Source organism: Ranitomeya imitator, chromosome 6 (genome assembly GCF_032444005.1).
Source record: "Ranitomeya imitator isolate aRanImi1 chromosome 6, aRanImi1.pri, whole genome shotgun sequence".
Classification (NCBI taxonomy): domain Eukaryota; kingdom Metazoa; phylum Chordata; class Amphibia; order Anura; family Dendrobatidae; genus Ranitomeya; species Ranitomeya imitator.
Window position 1 is genome coordinate 239556786 of NC_091287.1, and position 21272 is coordinate 239578057.

General features: G+C 39.7%; 1 protein-coding gene across 1 annotated transcript in view; it reads left to right on the plus strand.

Annotated features, from left to right (window-relative positions):
* The window catches only part of ADAMTS16 (ADAM metallopeptidase with thrombospondin type 1 motif 16), a 325150-nt gene that overhangs the window by 220671 nt on the left and 83207 nt on the right, over positions 1–21272 (plus strand). Inside the window, exon 17 of the mRNA XM_069730514.1 lies at positions 18089–18227. Coding sequence (XP_069586615.1) covers positions 18089–18227 — 139 coding nt within the window. The remainder of the gene's footprint in view (positions 1–18088; positions 18228–21272) is intronic.

The window sequence follows — 21272 nt, forward strand, 5'->3', positions numbered from 1 at the left end:
GTGGCCATTTTGGATCCGGGCCTGCTACAGGGAGGGAGGTACGGAGACCCTCGCAGCAAAGCGATCACATCGCGTTGCTGCGGAGGTCTCAGGGAAGCCCGCAGGGAGCCCCCTCCCTGTGCGATGCTTCCCTATACCGCCGGCACATCGCGATCATGTTTGATCGCGGTGTGCCGGGGATTAATGTATCGGGGGCGGTCTGTGACCGCTCCTGGCACATAGTGCCGGATTTCAGCTGCGATAGGCAGCTGACACCCGGCCGCGATCGGCCGCGCTCCCCCCGTGAGCGCTGCCGATCGCATATGACGTACTACCCCATCGGTGGTCATACGGGCCCACCCCACCTCGACGGGATAGTACGTCATATGTCAGAAAGGGATTAAACCTCTTCTATGTCATCTATATTTGTATTTTAATGTTTAATGGTGAGGAGAAGGTAAGCCTTTTTTTCTCTTCATACAAGACAAAAGGGTCCAATTAAGATTGTAAAAACTGGCCAAAAATGAGTCCAGCATGCTGAAAAACACAGGCCTTTTTTGACGAATGAGGAAAAAAAATTTTCTGAAATCAACCTACGTTGTTTTTGGACTTGGAGCTGTAGATGAAACATTGATGATAGTCTTAATTCGTGGAGTGAGATTTTATGGTCAGCGGGGTCTTCTTTGCCTGTCTCTTACTTCATTAGAATGTAAGCTCTTAATGTCAGTGGGGTCCTCTTTCTCTCTCCTATAGAGTGTGAGCTTTTATGATCAGCCAGGTTCTCTCTCTCCTGTAGAGTGTAGGGTAGGCTCTTAATGTCAGTGGGGTCCTCTCTTTCTCCTGTAGAGTGTGAGCTTTTATGATCAGCCAGGTTCTCTCTCTCCTGTAGAGTGTAGGCTCTTAATGTCAGTGGGGTCCTCTTTCTCTCTCCTATAGAGTGTGAGCTTTTATGATCAGCCAGGTTCTCTCTCTCCTGTAGAGTGTAGGCTCTTAATGTCAGTGGCATCCTCTCTTTCTCCTGTAGAGGGTAAGCTCTTATGATAAGCGGAGTCCTCTCTCTCGTGCAATATAAAGGTCTAATGTTCTCTTTCTCTCTCCCACGTGAATTTCCAAGCAATTGCAAACTTTTCAATATTAAGATTCACGTTAATTTATTCGCAGCGTATTGAATTTGTGGGGAGAATTCATTGAATTCAAAGTTCAAAAGATCCGCTCTTTAATAATTAGTGATGAGCGAATATACTCATTACTCGAGATTTCTCGAGCATACATTCTGTCTGCAGTCTGTTCTGGGAGAGCTGATACCTGTCTACTGCCTGTTCTGGGGGCAGAATACCCAGATACGTTTGTATCTTGTTTTTCTGCCTGTTCTGGGGGCAGAGTACCCATATCCACCTATCCTGGAGGCTGCATATCCAGTCCGTTTGTATTTTGTGTTTTTCACCTGTTCTGGGGGTAGAGTACCCAGATCCGCCTGTCCTGGGGGCTGCATATCCAGTACCTGATCCTGTCTGAACTGTATCCTTTGTGTTATGTTCCTGAAGTCCTTTTGTGTCTGACACCCCATACCCAGTGACTGTACTCCTGGGCCTCATGTTTTAAAGATGGAGTCAGGAGTTTCTACTGAGCTCTTACTATGCTGTGCTCAGCCTGCTATGCGGTGCTAGCCCCATCTGGCCCAGGTCCAGTATGGCAGTGCTTACACCATCACATTTGAGTTCCTTCCTAGGTCCGATGACCGGAGCATGACGGCCGTAGCTAGGAACCTCTTGACCACCACTACCTGGTCCTGTGCCATCTGAGTCCCAGCCTGTGTCTGATGTCCTGATGCCCTGGGCTGCCACACCAGTTTCCCAGCCGATTACCTGGGCTGCCACTCCAGTGTCCCAGATGTCTATCCTGTGTCCGATGACCTGATGTCCTGCTTATGTCCTTATGCCCTTCCTGTGTCCGATGTCCTGATGCCCTGGGCTTCCACACCAGTGTCCCAGCTGATGACCTGGGCTCCACGCCAGTGTCCCAGATGTCTATCCAGTGTCCTGATATCCAGCCTGTGTCCTGATGTCCAGCCTGTGTCCTGATGTCCAGCCTTTGTCCTGATGGCCTGAGGTCCACCCTGTGACGACATCCTTCCGGGATTGGTGTCTGATGTTTTCCTGCTGAGCCTGTGCTATGCCTGAGGCCTGAGAGAGAGGCCGTCCTAGTAAGCTCATTCTAGTATGCCCGTGCCAGATGATCCTGGACTACATCAACCCTTGATGACTCCTGCCATCGTCTGACGTCTGAGACGTGTACCCTTCCTAGACGTGTGGAATCGGGATCCTGACATCATTTTGTTTTGTTATGTACTGTGCTTTCATTTAAAGGGAACCTGTCACCCCGAAAATCGCGGGTGAGGTAAGCCCACCGGCATCAGGGGCTTATCTACAGCATTCTGTAATGCTGTAGATAAGCCCCCGATGTTACCTGAAAGAGGAGAAAAAGATGTTAGATTATACTCACCCAGGGGCGGTCCCGCTGCTGGTCCAGTCGGATGGGTGTTTCTGGTCCGCTGTGGCGCCTCCCATCTTCATTCCAAGACGTCCTCTTCTGATCTTCAGCCACGGCTCCGGCACAGGCGTACTTTGTCTGCCCTGTTGAGGGCAGAGGATAGTACTGCAGTGCGCAGGCTCCGGGCCTCTCTGACCTTTCCGGCGCCTGCGCACTGCAGTACTTTGTTCTGCCTTCAACAGGGCAGACAAAGTACGCCTGCGCCGGAGCCATGGCTGAAGATCAGAAGAGGACGTCTTGGAATGAAGATGGGAGGTTCCGCAGTGGACCAGAGACACCCATCCGACCGGACCAGCAGCGGGACCGCCCCTGGGTGAGTATAATCTAACATCTTTTTCTCCTCTTTCAGGTAACATCGGGTGCTTATCTACAGCATTACAGAATGCTGTAGATAAGCCCCTGATGCCGGTGGGCTTACCTCACCCGCGATTTTCGGGGTGACAGGTTCCCTTTAAGTGAACTTTGTTTCTTCATACCTGAAGTTGTGCGGTGTAATCTAGTTCTGCATATTGACATCTTGTTCATATGCTCAGCTGCCACAAGACCCTGCTCGCTGCTCTTCCCTAGTCTTGGTAGGATAAAAACTCAAGGCAAGGGATATAAAAATTCGTGATATTCTTAATAAACATAAAGTAAGCAATTTGTGTAAATAAGATGTTATATATATCCCATAATGGACGAAATAACGGACAAATCGGAAGAAGATATATGCAAAAGAAAGAGAACAGAAAAAACCGAACAAATGTCCAAATAAATTAAATAGATTTATTAGAAATGAATATACCAAATGGTAGAAGGGAAGGAAAACCAAAGAGAAGGCACAACTCCAAGAAGACGGGGGCAAAAATATATATATACAGTGGGGCAAAAAAGTATTTAGTCAGTCAGCAATAGTGCAAGTTCCACCACTTAAAAAGATGAGAGGCGTCTGTAATTTACATCATAGGTAGACCTCAACTATGGGAGACAAACTGAGAAAAAAAAATCCAGAAAATCACATTGTCTGTTTTTTTAACATTTTATTTGCATATTATGGTGGAAAATAAGTATTTGGTCAGAAACAAAATTTCATCTCAATACTTTGTAATATATCCTTTGTTGGCAATGACAGAGGTCAAATGTTTTCTGTAAGTCTTCACAAGGTTGCCACACACTGTTGTTGGTATGTTGGCCCATTCCTCCATGCAGATCTCCTCTAGAGCAGTGATGTTTTTGGCTTTTCGCTTGGCAACACGGACTTTCAACTCCCTCCAAAGGTTTTCTATATGGTTTGAGATCTGGAGACTGGCTAGGCCACTCCAGGACCTTGAAATGCTTCTTACGAAGCCACTCCTTCGTTGCCCTGGCGGTGTGCTTTGGATCATTGTCATGTTGAAAGACCCAGCCACGTTTCATCTTCAATGCCCTTGCTGATGGAAGGAGGTTTGCACTCAAAATCTCATGATACATGGCCAGATTCATTCTTTCATGTACCCGGATCAGTCGTCCTGGCCCCTTTGCAGAGAAACAGCCCCAAAGCATGATGTTTCCACCACCATGCTTTCCAGTAGGTATGGTGTTTGATGGATGCAACTCAGTATTCTTTTTCCTCCAAACATGACAAGTTGTGTTTCTACCAAACAGTTCCAGTTTGGTTTCATCAGACCATAGGACATTCTCCCAAAACTCCTCTGGATCATCCAAATGCTCTCTAGTAAACTTCAGACGGGCCCGGACATGTACTGGCTTAAGCAGTGGGACACGTCTGGCACTGCAGGATCTGAGTCCATGGTGGCGTAGTGTGTTACTTATGGTAGGCCTTGTTACATTGGTCCCAGCTCTCTGCAGTTCATTCACTAGGTCCCCCCGCGTGGTTCTGGGATTTTTGCTCACCGTTCTTGTGATCATTCTGACCCCACGGGGTGGGATTTTGCGTGGAGCCCCAGATCGAGGGAGATTATCAGTCGTCTTGTATGTCTTCCATTTTCTAATTATTGCTCCCACTGTTGATTTCTTCACTCCAAGATGGTTGGCTATTGCAGATTCAGTCTTCCCAGCCTGGTGCAGGGCTACAATTTTGTTTCTGGCGTCCTTTGACAGCTCTTTGGTCTTCACCATAGTGGAGTTTGGAGTCAGACTGTTTGAGGGTGTGCACAGGTGTCTTTTTATACTGATAACAAGTTTAAACAGGTGCCATTACTACAGGTAATGAGTGGAGGAAAGAGGAGACTCTTAAAGAAGAAGTTACAGGTCTGTGAGAGCCAGAAATCTTGATTGTTTGTTTCTGACCAAATACTTATTTTCCACCATAATATGCAAAAAAAATGATAAAAAAACAGACAATGTGATTTTCTGGATTTTTTTTTCTCAGTTTGTCTCCCATAGTTGAGGTCTACCTATGATGTAAATTACAGACGCCTCTTATCTTTTTAAGTGGTGGAACTTGCACTATTGCTGACTGACTAAATACTTTTTTGCCCCACTGTATATATATACATATAATCATATTGTAATCATCAGTACATAATATAAAAATCTGTTCAAAAAAAGCCCTACAGTACTGAAAATTATTGAATACGAAAAATTGCACAAAATATTGCACAAAAAATAAGAAAACCAAAATCACAATTTATCATATATGGCCATGCACTTTTTAAAAAAAGGGGGAGGAGAGAAAAATAGCCCAGACTACTAAATTATGTATGTGTAATTTATACTCACTTAAAGTGTAACTAGTGCTTGATACATGCCATAAAATATATATATATATATACAATAGTATGCTGGCATAAGGTGCAACTAGTGCTAAGAATGTGCAGTCACATGACCTGGAGTACTAAGTAACCTATGTGTAATTTTTTCTGACTTAAAGTGCAATTAGTGCTTAATGTCTGCCATGTGAAGGTACTTATAGACATCAGCGTGGGCCACACATAAATATTATATGATCACTGTTTTGAAAGAAATATTTAGGCCAGGAGCATATGTTACCTGTAGTGCTGCCGTCTCTTGGATGTGCCACTCCCCGACGCGCATTTCGGCGTCAGCCTTCGTCAGGGGGTGGCATCATCCAGCAGAGAAGAGGTATATATAGGAGGAGCACACCAATGAACGGAGGGCGTGGGCGTAGTGACGCGCACCGCCGTTGGAACTCACCATGGCAACCACCGCCGCCAGCCCATGTGAGCCCCGACGCCGCGTACACATGACGCAGCACCGAGGGACATGGAGCCGGAAAGCGATGACGCCAGGGAACCAACAACTGTGTGCGTACCGCCCCGCCCAACACCATTGGATGAGATGGGACATGTGACCAACAGGTCCTAGAAAGCAAAGGAAGAAAATGAACGAAAAGGTCCTGGAGGTACTATATCTAAACGGGCACCATATAAATCCATATACAAGATAACTAATAGTACAAGAAGTGAATGATAATGAAAACAAGAGGGATGAAAAAAATGTAATGAAGAAATGTAAATAAGAATAAATGAAATAAAATAAAATAAAATAAAATAAAAAAGGAAGAGAAAAAACTAAAAACTAACAGATGAAAAACTGAGTGATTGTAAAATATGTATACAAGTGAAAAAACTATGACTGCAACTATCATACAATCATAGCTAGATAAATGACCAAAAAAAGGAACAAAGGAGAGTAAGTGATAAACATATGTAATAATGGTATAAGTGAAAGTGTAAATAAAGTGAATAAAAATGAAGATTACAATATGTGATAATAATAATAAAGTGTATGTACGTAAAATGATATAATATGTGTGAGGGTAGTGATATAAGAGAAAATAATAATAAAAAGAGATAATAATAGTGAAAAAATAATAATAAAAAAATAAAAAAATAAAAAAGAATTATAAATAAACATATGATACATAATAATAAAAAAATAATAAATAATAATGAATATTAAATGATCAAAAAATAATAAAAAAAAAAATATATAAAAATAGATGGAAAAATAAATTGGATAGTCTATATGATCTTCTTCCTTTTCTTTTTCGTCATGAGGAGGAAATCGCCGACTGTCTTCTCCAATAGTGGTGAAGGTATACTGATGGACTAATATGACCATAATCTCCGATGACGACAAACTGCTCTGTGTGCCGGACCTTTTCCAAATGGAATTACAGGTAAGTGGTAATTATAACGTGGCTGAAACAATAAAGAAATACCGTAAGTATACAGCTATAGTAAATCCCACAGGAACATACCTGTAAAAAAGGGGGAAGAGGAATAGGAAAGGGGGAAGGGAGGGGGAAAGGAAAGGGTGAAAAGTGATAAAAAATCAGAGTCATAATGGGTGTGTAGAATATATACACCCAAAAGCGCTACCTAAAACCAGTTAAAAAACCTAAAATTAAAGTTTATTAATAATGACATATCTAATAAAAAATATATTACAATATACGTAAAACTCTGCATAGAATGACACAGTGGACAGGATATCGTAAACAAATAGATAAATAAATAAACAAATAAATATTTGCTTATAAAAATGGAACAAAGCTAATATTTTCATTTAGACCATGGGGTTGTATAGTATTAAGTGACCATATCCATCTGGATTCCATCTGCGCCAGTTTCTGACTGACATTACCACCGCGCATAGATGGATTGATTTTGTCAATACCTCTAAATTTTAAGCCAGATGGGTCACAATTATGGACCTGCCTAAAATGTTTTGGGATGGTTTTAAGGGTCCCTGGGTCAATTTCATTATTTTGTGCAGCAACGATGCCATTAATATGTTCTCGTACCCTCACCTTAAATTGGCGAGTGGTGAGGCCAACATAAATTTTTGGGCAAGGGCACGTGGCAAAGTATATCACCGCCTTTGTTTCACAGTTGAAAAAATGTTTAATGGTATACTGTTTCGCCCCTGAAGAGTCACTGAATATATCAGTTTTTTCCATATTGGGGCATGCCTTACAATGGCCACATTGGAAAGATCCTTTTCTTGGTTTAGTCTGAGAGAGGAAAGTTTTCGGACTACTCTCGTAGTGGCTTCTCACCAATGTATCTCTAATATTTCTAGATCGACGGAAAGTAATATTAGGTTGCTCATTGAGGTATTTAGAGAGTGTTTCATCTACGAGTAAAATTGGCCACGCCTTTTCCAATGCTTGTCTCATTTTTTGATTCTCTGAGTGATAGTCAGTGATGAAGCGAACATTCATGGTATTAGATGATTTTGGAATCGAGTAAAGGAGATTATTTCTAGATGAATGTTTGGCTCTGTTGTAAGCTCTTTTTATGCTACGATGGCTGTAGCCACGATCCAAGAATCTAAATTTCAATTCTTGTGCCCGAATTTCAAAGTCCTTGTCCGTAGAGCATAAACGTCTGAGTCTTAAAAATTGACCCACCGGGATCGATTTGATTAGAGATTTGGGATGGGCAGATGAAGCATGTAATAATGAGTTGGTAGAGGTCTCTTTCCGAAATATGTCGGTTTGCAGAATGTTATCACCGTCCCGTTTTACCAGTACATCCAAGAATTCAATTTGAGATTTATGATGGTGATATGTCAACTTGATGTTCAAATTATTATCATTGAGGTGAGAAATGAATGAATCCAGTGATTCAATGTTACCTTGCCAGATGAAAAAAATGTCATCAATATACCGTGTCCAAAATAGGACACGGCACATATATTGATGACTATCTGACATAAACAGGTCCCTCTCCCACAGCCCCAGGAATAAATTTGCATACGCGGGCGCATATGATGCGCCCATTGCGGTGCCCTGGAGCTGTAGGTAGAGGGACTCCTTGAAAATAAAGAAATTATGTGTCAGACTGAATTCTAAAATTTCAACAATGAAATCGTTCATGGTGGCAGGGTAGTCAGATGTGGTAAGAAACCATTTCGTTGCGCATATACCGTCTGTGTGTTTTATACTGGTATAGAGAGATTCGACGTCACAAGTGACTAGAATCGTATCATCTTCGATGTGTAAACCATCGATTTTTTTCAAAAAATCCCCCGTATCACATGTGAAAGAAGGTAAACATTCCACAAGAGGTTGGAGTTTGTAATCAATGAATTTGCCCACATTTTCTACATAATTGCGATTGCCGGAGACAATTGGTCTACCGGGGGGTAATTTAGGATCTTTATGTACTTTTGGAAGTAGGTACAGAGTGGGTATACATGGTTCTTTAATGACAAGAGCTTGCCGAAGTTCCATAGATATAGTACCTTCACTATTAGCCTTATGTAGAATGGAGTTTAACTCAGATGTAAATGAAGATAGTGGATTAAAAGTCAATTTTTTATAACAGGTTTTGTTTCTTAGCTGTCTAAAAACTTCTGCTTCATACATAGTAGAAGGCCAGATGACAATATTGCCCCCTTTGTCTGCCTGTTTTATTACCACCCCAGGTAGATTACTCAATTTTTTAAGACTTTCACGTTCTTCAAAATTTAGGTTCCCATTAGCAATATAACGGGGAATCTTTTTGAATTCCTCACTGACAATTTTGACGAACAAATCGATGTTTGAACAAGTAATAAAGGAGGGAAATTTCTTTGAGCGTGGTGCGATGCATGGTGGTATCTTACCTCCTTCTGGTAAAGAATTCTCTTGTGCCAATTCGTTTAGGGCCTGTAGTGCCGTTTGTTCCGAGTCTGTAGGAAATAATTCATAAGTAGCCTCATCATGGAAATACTTTTTAAACATAAGGGATCTTGCAAAAATATGCAGGTCCTTATTTGCAGAGAATGGATCAAATTGAGAGTCAGGACAAAATGAAATACCTTTGTGTAATACATTAAGATCAATTTGGGTCAAAGGATGAGTACTGAGGTTAATTACCTTTAAACGGTTGTCATCTGGGTAGTCAAAATTTCATCTATAGGGCGTATTGCGCAAATGTCTTTTGCGTTTGGGCATGTCCTTATATGATGTCGATGATGAAGCTGAGGCATCGGAGTATTCACTCAACGACGGAGTAGATGATATGGATGTGATCCGAGTACGGGGAGGATCAAGAGTAGATGGTCGTTTCCATCTATATACTCTATTCATTTGGACATCTTTCTGATCCCGAGATAGTTTACTGGCATGATTGTCCTGAATTTCTTTTACCCAAATGTCCAACTCTTTATCCATGGTCAGATTAATTGATTGAAAATCATCTGCTGATAATTGGGTTTTTGCTAAAGTATACGTATTCTCCAATTGTTGGTCAATGGACTGGATACTCTTAGTATTTAAATTAATTAGTAGTTCCATGAATTTTTTAGACGTATTGTTACAGACGTCCTCCCAACATTTTATAAATTCATCATCTTCTATAGGGAACGAAGGTATCACTTTGACCCTTAAACCCCTAGGAATTAGGTCTTTTGTGATATAATTCTGTAAAAAAGCTTTGTTCCACCACAAACGCGTACGTTTGTGTAGCAATTTTTTGATAGAAATATTAAAATCAGTGGATCCTAGGCCACCAGGGCCATTGGAATCCGACCCACCACTACCAAATAGTTGATTAATGCGGCCCAGCCAGGATTGTTCCTTGGCTTTGAAGTCCATAGCCAGAGAGAAAAACACCTGTGCAAAACACAGCAAATAGGATTAGAATAAAAACTCAAGGCAAGGGATATAAAAATTCGTGATATTCTTAATAAACATAAAGTAAGCAATTTGTGTAAATAAGATGTTATATATATCCCATAATGGACGAAATAACGGACAAATCGGAAGAAGATATATGCAAAAGAAAGAGAACAGAAAAAACCGAACAAATGTCCAAATAAATTAAATAGATTTATTAGAAATGAATATACCAAATGGTAGAAGGGAAGGAAAACCAAAGAGAAGGCACAACTCCAAGAAGACGGGGGCAAAAATATATATATATATATATATATATATACATATAATCATATTGTAATCATCAGTACATAATATAAAAATCTGTTCAAAAAAAGCCCTACAGCACTGAAAATTATTGAATACGAAAAATTGCACAAAATATTGCACAAAAAATAAGAAAACCAAAATCACAATTTATCATATATGGCCATGCACTTTTTAAAAAAAGGGGGAGGAGAGAAAATAGCCCAGACTACTAAATTATGTATGTGTAATTTATACTCACTTAAAGTGTAACTAGTGCTTGATACATGCCATAAAATATATATATATATACAATAGTATGCTGGCATAAGGTGCAACTAGTGCTAAGAATGTGCAGTCACATGACCTGGAGTACTAAGTAACCTATGTGTAATTTTTTCTGACTTAAAGTGCAATTAGTGCTTAATGTCTGCCATGTGAAGGTACTTATAGACATCAGCGTGGGCCACACATAAATATTATATGATCACTGTTTTGAAAGAAATATTTAGGCCAGGAGCATATGTTACCTGTAGTGCTGCCGTCTCTTGGATGTGCCACTCCCCGACGCGCGTTTCGGCGTCAGCCTTCGTCAGGGGGTGGCATCATCCAGCAGAGAAGAGGTATATATAGGAGGAGCACACCAATGAACGGAGGGCGCGGGCGTAGTGACGCGCACCGCCGTTGGAACTCACCATGGCAACCACCGCCGCCAGCCCATGTGAGCCCCGACGCCGCGTACACATGACGCCGCGTACACATGACGCAGCACCGAGGGACATGGAGCCGGAAAGCGATGACGCCAGGGAACCAACAACTGTGTGCGTACCGCCCCGCCCAACACCATTGGATGAGATGGGACATGTGACCAACAGGTCCTAGAAAGCAAAGGAAGAAAATGAACGAAAAGGTCCTGGAGGTACTATATCTAAACGGGCACCATATAAATCCATATACAAGATAACTAATAGTACAAGAAGTGAATGATAATGAAAACAAGAGGGATGAAAAAAATGTAACGAAGAAATGTAAATAAGAATAAATGAAATAAAATAAAATAAAATAAAAAAGGAAGAGAAAAAACTAAAAACTAACAGATGAAAAACTGAGTGATTGTAAAATATGTATACAAGTGAAAAAACTATGACTGCAACTATCATACAATCATAGCTAGATAAATGACCAAAAAAAGGAACAAAGGAGAGTAAGTGATAAACATATGTAATAATGGTATAAGTGAAAGTGTAAATAAAGTGAATAAAAATGAAGATTACAATATGTGATAATAATAATAAAGTGTATGTACGTAAAATGATATGGCCATATATGATAAATTGTGATTTTAGTTTTCTTATTTTTTGTGCAATATTTTGTGCAATTTTTCGTATTCAATAATTTTCAGTGCTGTAGGGCTTTTTTTGAACAGATTTTTATATTATGTACTGATGATTACAATATGATTATATGTATATATATATATATTTTTGCCCCCGTCTTCTTGGAGTTGTGCCTTCTCTTTGGTTTTCCTTCCCTTCTACCATTTGGTATATTCATTTCTAATAAATCTATTTAATTTATTTGGACATTTGTTCGGTTTTTTCTGTTCTCTTTCTTTTGCATATATCTTCTTCCGATTTGTCCGTTATTTCGTCCATTATGGGATATATATAACATCTTATTTACACAAATTGCTTACTTTATGTTTATTAAGAATATCACGAATTTTTATATCCCTTGCCTTGAGTTTTTATCCTAATCCTATTTGCTGTGTTTTGCACAGGTGTTTTTCTCTCTGGCTATGGACTTCAAAGCCAAGGAACAATCCTGGCTGGGCCGCATTAATCAACTATTTGGTAGTGGTGGGTCGGATTCCAATGGCCCTGGTGGCCTAGGATCCACTGATTTTAATATTTCTATCAAAAAATTGCTACACAAACGTACGCGTTTGTGGTGGAACAAAGCTTTTTTACAGAATTATATCACAAAAGACCTAATTCCTAGGGGTTTAAGGGTCAAAGTGATACCTTCGTTCCCTATAGAAGATGATGAATTTATAAAATGTTGGGAGGACGTCTGTAACAATACGTCTAAAAAATTCATGGAACTACTAATTAATTTAAATACTAAGAGTATCCAGTCCATTGACCAACAATTGGAGAATACGTATACTTTAGCAAAAACCCAATTATCAGCAGATGATTTTCAATCAATTAATCTGACCATGGATAAAGAGTTGGACATTTGGGTAAAAGAAATTCAGGACAATCATGCCAGTAAACTATCTCGGGATCAGAAAGATGTCCAAATGAATAGAGTATATAGATGGAAACGACCGTCTACTCTTGATCCTCCCCGTACTCGGATCACATCCATATCATCTACTCCGTCGTTGAGTGAATATTCCGATGCCTCAGCTTCATCATCGACATCATATAAGGACATGCCCAAACGCAAAAGACATTTGCGCAATACGCCCTATAGACGAAATTTTGACTACCCAGATGACAACCGTTTAAAGGTAATTAACCTCAGTACTCATCCTTTGACCCAAATTGATCTTAATGTATTACACAAAGGTCTTTCATTTTGTCCTGACTCTCAATTTGATCCATTCTCTGCAATTAAGGACCTGCATATTTTTGCAAGATCCCTTATGTTTAAAAAGTATTTCCATGATGAGGCTACTTATGAATTATTTCCTACAGACTCGGAACAAACGGCACTACAGGCCCTAAACGAATTGGCACAAGAGAATTCTTTACCAGAAGGAGGTAAGATACCACCATGCATCGCACCACGCTCAAAGAAATTTCCCTCCTTTATTACTTGTTCAAACATCGATTTGTTCGTCAAAATTGTCAGTGAGGAATTCAAAAAGATTCCCCGTTATATTGCTAATGGGAACCTAAATTTTGAAGAACGTGAAAGTCTTAAAAAATTGAGTAATCTACCTGGGGTGGTAATAAAACAGGCAGACAAAGGGGGCAATATTGTCATCTGGCCTTCTACTATGTATGAAGCAGAAGTTTTTAGACAGCTAAGAAACAAAACCTGTTATAAAAAATTGACTTTTAATCCACTATCTTCATTTACATCTGAGTTAAACTCCATTCTACATAAGGCTAATAGTGAAGGTACTATATCTATGGAACTTCGGCAAGCTCTTGTCATTAAAGAACCATGTATACCCACTCTGTACCTACTTCCAAAAGTACATAAAGATCCTAAATTACCCCCCGGTAGACCAATTGTCTCCGGCAATCGCAATTATGTAGAAAATGTGGGCAAATTCATTGATTACAAACTCCAACCTCTTGTGGAATGTTTACCTTCTTTCACACGTGATACGGGGGATTTTTTGAAAAAAATCGATGGTTTACACATCGAAGATGATACGATTCTAGTCACTTGTGACGTCGAATCTCTCTATACCAGTATAAAACACACAGACGGTATATGCGCAACGAAATGGTTTCTTACCACATCTGACTACCCTGCCACCATGAACGATTTCATTGTTGAAATTTTAGAATTCAGTCTGACACATAATTTCTTTATTTTCAAGGAGTCCCTCTACCTACAGCTCCAGGGCACCGCAATGGGCGCATCATATGCGCCCGCGTATGCAAATTTATTCCTGGGGCTGTGGGAGAGGGACCTGTTTATGTCAGATAGTCATCAATATATGTGCCGTGTCCTATTTTGGACACGGTATATTGATGACATTTTTTTCATCTGGCAAGGTAACATTGAATCACTGGATTCATTCATTTCTCACCTCAATGATAATAATTTGAACATCAAGTTGACATATCACCATCATAAATCTCAAATTGAATTCTTGGATGTACTGGTAAAACGGGACGGTGATAACATTCTGCAAACCGACATATTTCGGAAAGAGACCTCTACCAACTCATTATTACATGCTTCATCTGCCCATCCCAAATCTCTAATCAAATCGATCCCGGTGGGTCAATTTTTAAGACTCAGACATTTATGCTCTACGGACAAGGACTTTGAAATTCGGGCACAAGAATTGAAATTTAGATTCTTGGATCGTGGCTACAGCCATCGTAGCATTAAAAGAGCTTACAACAGAGCCAAACATTCATCTAGAAATAATCTCCTTTACTCGATTCCAAAATCATCTAATACCATGAATGTTCGCTTCATCACTGACTATCACTCAGAGAATCAAAAAATGAGACAAGCATTGGAAAAGGCGTGGCCAATTTTACTCGTAGATGAAACACTCTCTAAATACCTCAATGAGCAACCTAATATTACTTTCCGTCGATCTAGAAATATTAGAGATACATTGGTGAGAAGACACTACGAGAGTAGTCCGAAAACTTTCCTCTCTCAGACTAAACCAAGAAAAGGATCTTTCCAATGTGGCCATTGTAAGGCATGCCCCAATATGGAAAAAACTGATATATTCAGTGACTCTTCAGGGGCGAAACAGTATACCATTAAACATTTTATCAACTGTGAAACAAAGGCGGTGATATACTTTGCCACGTGCCCTTGCCCAAAAATTTATGTTGGCCTCACCACTCGCCAATTTAAGGTGAGGGTACGAGAACATATTAATGGCATCGTTGCTGCACAAAATAATGAAATTGACCCAGGGACCCTTAAAACCATCCCAAAACATTTTAGGCAGGTCCATAATTGTGACCCATCTGGCTTAAAATTTAGAGGTATTGACAAAATCAATCCATCTATGCGCGGTGGTAATGTCAGTCAGAAACTGGCGCAGATGGAATCCAGATGGATATGGTCACTTAATACTATACAACCCCATGGTCTAAATGAAAATATTAGCTTTGTTCCATTTTTATAAGCAAATATTTATTTGTTTATTTATTTATCTATTTGTTTACGATATCCTGTCCACTGTGTCATTCTATGCAGAGTTTTACGTATATTGTAATATATTTTTTATTAGATATGTCATTATTAATAAACTTTAATTTTAGGTTTTTTAACTGGTTTTAGGTAGCGCTTTTGGGTGTATATATTCTACACACCCATTATGACTCTGATTTTTTATCACTTTTCACCCTTTCCTTTCCCCCTCCCTTCCCCCTTTCCTATTCCTCTTCCCCCTTTTTTACAGGTATGTTCCTGTGGGATTTACTATAGCTGTATACTTACGGTATTTCTTTATTGTTTCAGCCACGTTATAATTACCACTTACCTGTAATTCCATTTGGAAAAGGTCCGGCACACAGAGCAGTTTGTCGTCATCGGAGATTATGGTCATATTAGTCCATCAGTATACCTTCACCACTATTGGAGAAGACAGTCGGCGATTTCCTCCTCATGACAAAAAAGAAAAGGAAGAAGATCATATAGACTATCCAATTTATTTTTCCATCTATTTTTATATATTTTTATTTTTTTTTATTTATTTTTTTTATTATTTTTTGATCATTTAATATTCATTATTATTTATTATTTTTTTATTATTATGTATCATATGTTTATTTATAATTCTTTTTTTATTTTTTTATTTTTTTATTATTATTTTTTCACTATTATTATCTCTTTTTATTATTATTTTCTCTTATATCACTACCCTCACACATATTATATCATTTTACGTACATACACTTTATTATTATCACATATTGTAATCTTCATTTTTATTCACTTTATTTACACTTTCACTTATACCATTATTACATATGTTTATCACTTACTCTCCTTTGTTCCTTTTTTTGGTCATTTATCTAGCTATGATTGTATGATAGTTGCAGTCATAGTTGTTTCACTTGTATACATATTTTACAATCACTCAGTTTTTCATCTGTTAGTTTTTAGTTTTTTCTCTTCCTTTTTTATTTTATTTTATTTTATTTCATTTATTCTTATTTACATCTCTTCATTACATTTTTTTCATCCCTCTTGTTTTCATTATCATTCACTTCTTGTACTATTAGTTATCTTGTATATGGATTTATATGGTGCCCGTTTAGATATAGTACCTCCAGGACCTTTTCGTTCATTTTCTTCCTTTGCTTTCTAGGACCTGTTGGTCACATGTCCCATCTCATCCAATGGTGTTGGGCGGGGCGGTACGCACACAGTTGTTGGTTCCCTGGCATCATCGCTTTCCGGCTCCATGTCCCTCGGTGCTGCGTCATGTGTACGCGGCGTCGGGGCTCACATGGGCTGGCGGCGGTGGTTGCCATGGTGAGTTCCAACGGCGGTGCGCGTCACTACGCCCGCGCCCTCCGTTCATTCGTGTGCTCCTCCTATATATACCTCTTCTCTGCTGGATGATGCCACCCCCTGACGAAGGCTGACGCCGAAACGCGCGTCGGGGAGTGGCACATCCAAGAGACGGCAGCACTACAGGTAACATATGCTCCTGGCCTAAATATTTCTTTCAAAACAGTGATCATATAATATTTATGTGTGGCCCACGCTGATGTCTATAAGTACCTTCACATGGCAGACATTAAGCACTAATTGCACTTTAAGTCAGAAAAAATTACACATAGGTTACTTAGTACTCCAGGTCATGTGACTGCACATTCTTAGCACTAGTTGCACCTTATGCCAGCATACTATTGTATATATATATATATATTTTATGGCATGTATCAAGCACTAGTTACACTTTAAGTGAGTATAAATTACACATACATAATTTAGTAGTCTGGGCTATTTTTCTCTCCTCCCCCTTTTTTTAAAAAGTGCATGGCCATATATGATAAATTGTGATTTTGGTTTTCTTATTTTTTGTGCAATATTTTGTGCAATTTTTCGTATTCAATAATTTTCAGTGCTGTAGGGCTTTTTTTGAACAGATTTTTATATTATGTACTGATGATTACAATATGATTATATGTATATATATATATATTTTTGCCCCCGTCTTCTTGGAGTTGTGCCTTCTCTTTGGTTTTCCTTCCCTTCTACCATTTGGTATATTCATTTCTAATAAATCTATTTAATTTATTTGGACATTTGTTCGTTTTTTTCTGTTCTCTTTCTTTTACTAGTCTTGGTAGGTCTAGGTTACTCTATGTGGTCCAGTGGGCCACATTGCATTCCTACTTGGAACACTCCCCCATGTCTTCACGGTCAGGCGACATGGAGGCGTGTCGGCTCGGCCGCGTCTGCGGTCACAGCCGTAGCAATAAGTGGTAAAAGCTCTCTTTAATGAACCACCCAGCAGCCATATATTATGGACTTTATTGTGTATTGATAATTTTAGCAAGGAGAGCAAATGACTGAACTGGTACTTCTTTCCCAGAGGTCAATGGAGTCTTACGTCTTTCTAATATGCATTAAGATTTGTAAACAGCTAATGAAAGCAATTATAGCATGTGTATTTTATATAAATCATATAAAGAAAGGTTTATTTTTGTTTTTGTCCATATCATTGCAGTTTTTCTCTGAGTGACACTTATTACATTTTTTTTCTCCTCAGTACTCTTTACTTGATTTTTCATTTTTATCTCATCTTAAAAATGTTGAGATATCATTCTTGGCAATGGCTTTCCCGTCGTGCAATTAATTACATCTGATATAGGAAATTAGATTTGGTTGGAATAAAATAGTGCTGGATGTCACTCCCAGCAGCTTTAGGCAGGATGTGGTGTACCACTGGTATTTACTTAGATTAACTTACAATTTTCAAATTGCATGCATACCATGTACCATGAAACCAATAGACTAATATGCAGAATCTTCTCTTTCTAGATTCTACTGCAAGGTAAAAACCCTGGAATAATGTGGGAATTCTCAATGCCCAGACATGAGAATGAGAGGAGGTTGACTCCAAAGCACAACTTTACATGGGCCATTATTCGCTCGGAGTGTTCTGCCTCATGTGGAGGAGGTATTATGTTGCAGTTTTGTGGCGAACTATATGCTGTACACTAGTTTTATTGTCTTGTAAATTTAATTCTGTGTTTTTTTTCTGTTTAAGAAAACCATTACTTTTGTCTACTATGCTTTATTTCTTAATTCTTCTTTTTATTGTTCCTGCTGTTGATATTTTTGGCAGTTCAAATAATACTTCCATAATGCAACCTTGCGGAACTATAATTATATCACATACAGAGAAAAAATATTGACATAGAGTTTAAATAATATTGCCATGGAAAGTGAGAATGATCAAGTAACACTGTGGTACAGTATTCCAATAACCCATCCACATATTTGTTGTATGTATATACAGTTATATGAAAAAGTTTGGGCACCCCTCTTAAGCTTAATGTTTTATCAAAAATAGTTTTTTTTGCAACAGCTATTTCAGTTTCATATATCTAATAACTGTTGGACACAGTAATGTTTCTGCCTTGAAATGAGGTTTATTGTACTAACAGAAAATGTGCAATCTGCATTCAAACAAAATTTGACAGGTGCATAACTATGGGACCCCACCAGAAAAGTGACATTAATATTTAGTAGATCCTCCTTTTGCAAAAATAACAGCCTCTAGTCGCTTCCTGTAGCTTTTAATGAGTTACTGGATCCTGGATGAAGGTATTTTTGACCATTCCTCTTTACAAAACAATTCCAGTTCAGTTAAGTTTGATGGTCGCCGAGCATGGACAGCCCTCTTCAAATGATCCCACAGATGTTCAATGATATTCAGGTCTGGGGACTGGGATGGCCATTCCAGAACAGTGTAATTGTTCCTCTGCATGAATGCCTGAGTAGATTTGGAGCGGTGTTTTGGATCTTTGTCTTGCTGAAAGATCCATCCCCTGCATAACTTCAACTTTGTCACTGATTCATGAACATTATTGTCAAGAATCTGCTGATACTGAGAGGAATCCATGCATCCCTCAACTTTAACAAGATTCCCGGTGCCGGCATTGGCCACACAGCCCCAAATCATGATGGAATCTCCACCAAATTTTACTGTGCGTAGCAAGTGTTTTTCTTGGAATGCTGTGTTTTCTGGCCGCCATGCAAAACGCCTTTTTGTATGACCAAACAACTCAATCTTGGTTTCATCAGTCCACAGGACCTTCTTCCAAAAAGAAATTGGCTTCTCCAAATGTGCTTTTGCATACCTCAGCCTACTCTGTTTGTGGCGTGCTTGCAGAAACAGCTTCTATCGCATCACTCTCCCATACAGCTTCTCCTTGTGCAAAGTGCGTTGTATAGTTGACCGATGCACAGTGACACCATCTGCAGCAAGTTGATGCTGCAGCTCTCTGGAGGTGGTCTGAGGATTGTCCTTGACTGATCTCACCTTTCTTCTTCTCTGCCTTTCTGATGTTTTTCTAGGCCTGCCACTTCTGGCCTTAACAAGAACTGTACCTGTGTTCTTCCATTTCCTTACTATGTTCCTCACAGTGGAAATTGACAGGTTAAATCTCTGAGACAGCATTTTGTATCCTTCCCCTGAACAACTATGTTGAATAATCTTTGTTTTCAGATCATTAGACAGTTGTTTTAAGGAGCCCATGATGCCACTCTTCAGAGGAGATTCAAACAGGAGAACAACTTGCAAGTGGCCACGTTAAGTAGATTTTCTCATGATTGCATACACCTGGCTATGAAGTTCAAAGCTCAGTGAGGTTAGAAAACCCCAAAAAAGTGCTTTAGTATGTCAGTAAAAAGTAGGTAGGAGTATTTAAAACAAGAAAATGATAAGGGTGCCCATACTTATGCACCTGTCAAATTTTGTTTGAATGCAGATTGCACATTTTCTGTTAGTACAATAAACCTCATTTCAAGGCAGAAACATTACTGTGTCCAACAGTTATTAGATATATGAAACTGAAATAGCTGTTGCAAAAAAGACAATTTTTATAAAACATTAAGCTTAAGATTAATAGGGGTGCCCAAACTTTTTCATATAACTGTATGTATGTATGTATATGTATGCATTCTAATAGTTAGCTGCCACAATGCAACTTACAGTCATGGCCAAAAGTAATGACACCCCTGCAATTCTGTCAGATAATACTCATTTTCTTCCTGAAAATGATTGAAAACACAAATTATTTGGTATTATTATCTTCATTTAATTTGTCTTAACCCCTTCCCGACCTTTGACGCAGCGTATGCGTCATGAAAACCTGTGCCATTCCGACCTGTGACGCAGCATATGCGTCATGGCCGGATTGGGCTCCTGCAGGCCGGGTGAAAGGGTTAACTGTAATTTCACCCGGCCTGCAGGGACAGGAGGAGTTGTACTTTAGCCCAGGGGGGGTGGCTTTACCCCCCGTGGCTACGATCGCTCTGATTGGCTGTTGAAAGTGACGTTTCACTTTCACTTTCAATCAGAGCGATAGTAATATTTCACCAATGAAAATTGGTGAAATATTACAATCCAGTCATGGCCGATGCTGCAATAGCATCAGCCATGGCTGGAGATCGCGATGTGCTCCCCCACCGCCACCGATCACCTCCCCTCCGTCCTCTGTCCTGTTATTTCCTGTCCTCCGCTCCCCTCCGTCCTCCTGTCCGCTTCCCCCGCTGTCCGGTCCCCCCCATCCCCACTGTTCGATTCCCCCATCATACTCACCGACCTCCCGTGTGCCTCCCGGTGTCCATCCGGCTGCTGCATGGGCGCCGCCATCTTGGAAAATGGCGGGCGCATGCGCAGTGCTCCCGAGGAATCTGCCGGCCGGCAGATTCATTACAAGTACATTTTGATCGCTGTAATAGGTTCTATCACAGCGATCAAAATAAAAAAAATAATAAATAAACCCCCCCTTTATCACCTCCATAGGTAGGGACAAAAATAAAATAAAGAATTTTTTTTTTCTTTGCCCCACTAGGGTTAGGGTTAGTTCACACTGTGTCTAAGCAGTCCGTTAGATGGACTACGTTACATTACACCACGGCATAAACGCGGTGTAACGTAGTCCGTTATGGCCGCCATTGACAGCAATGTCGGACGCATCACTAGCGCACGCCC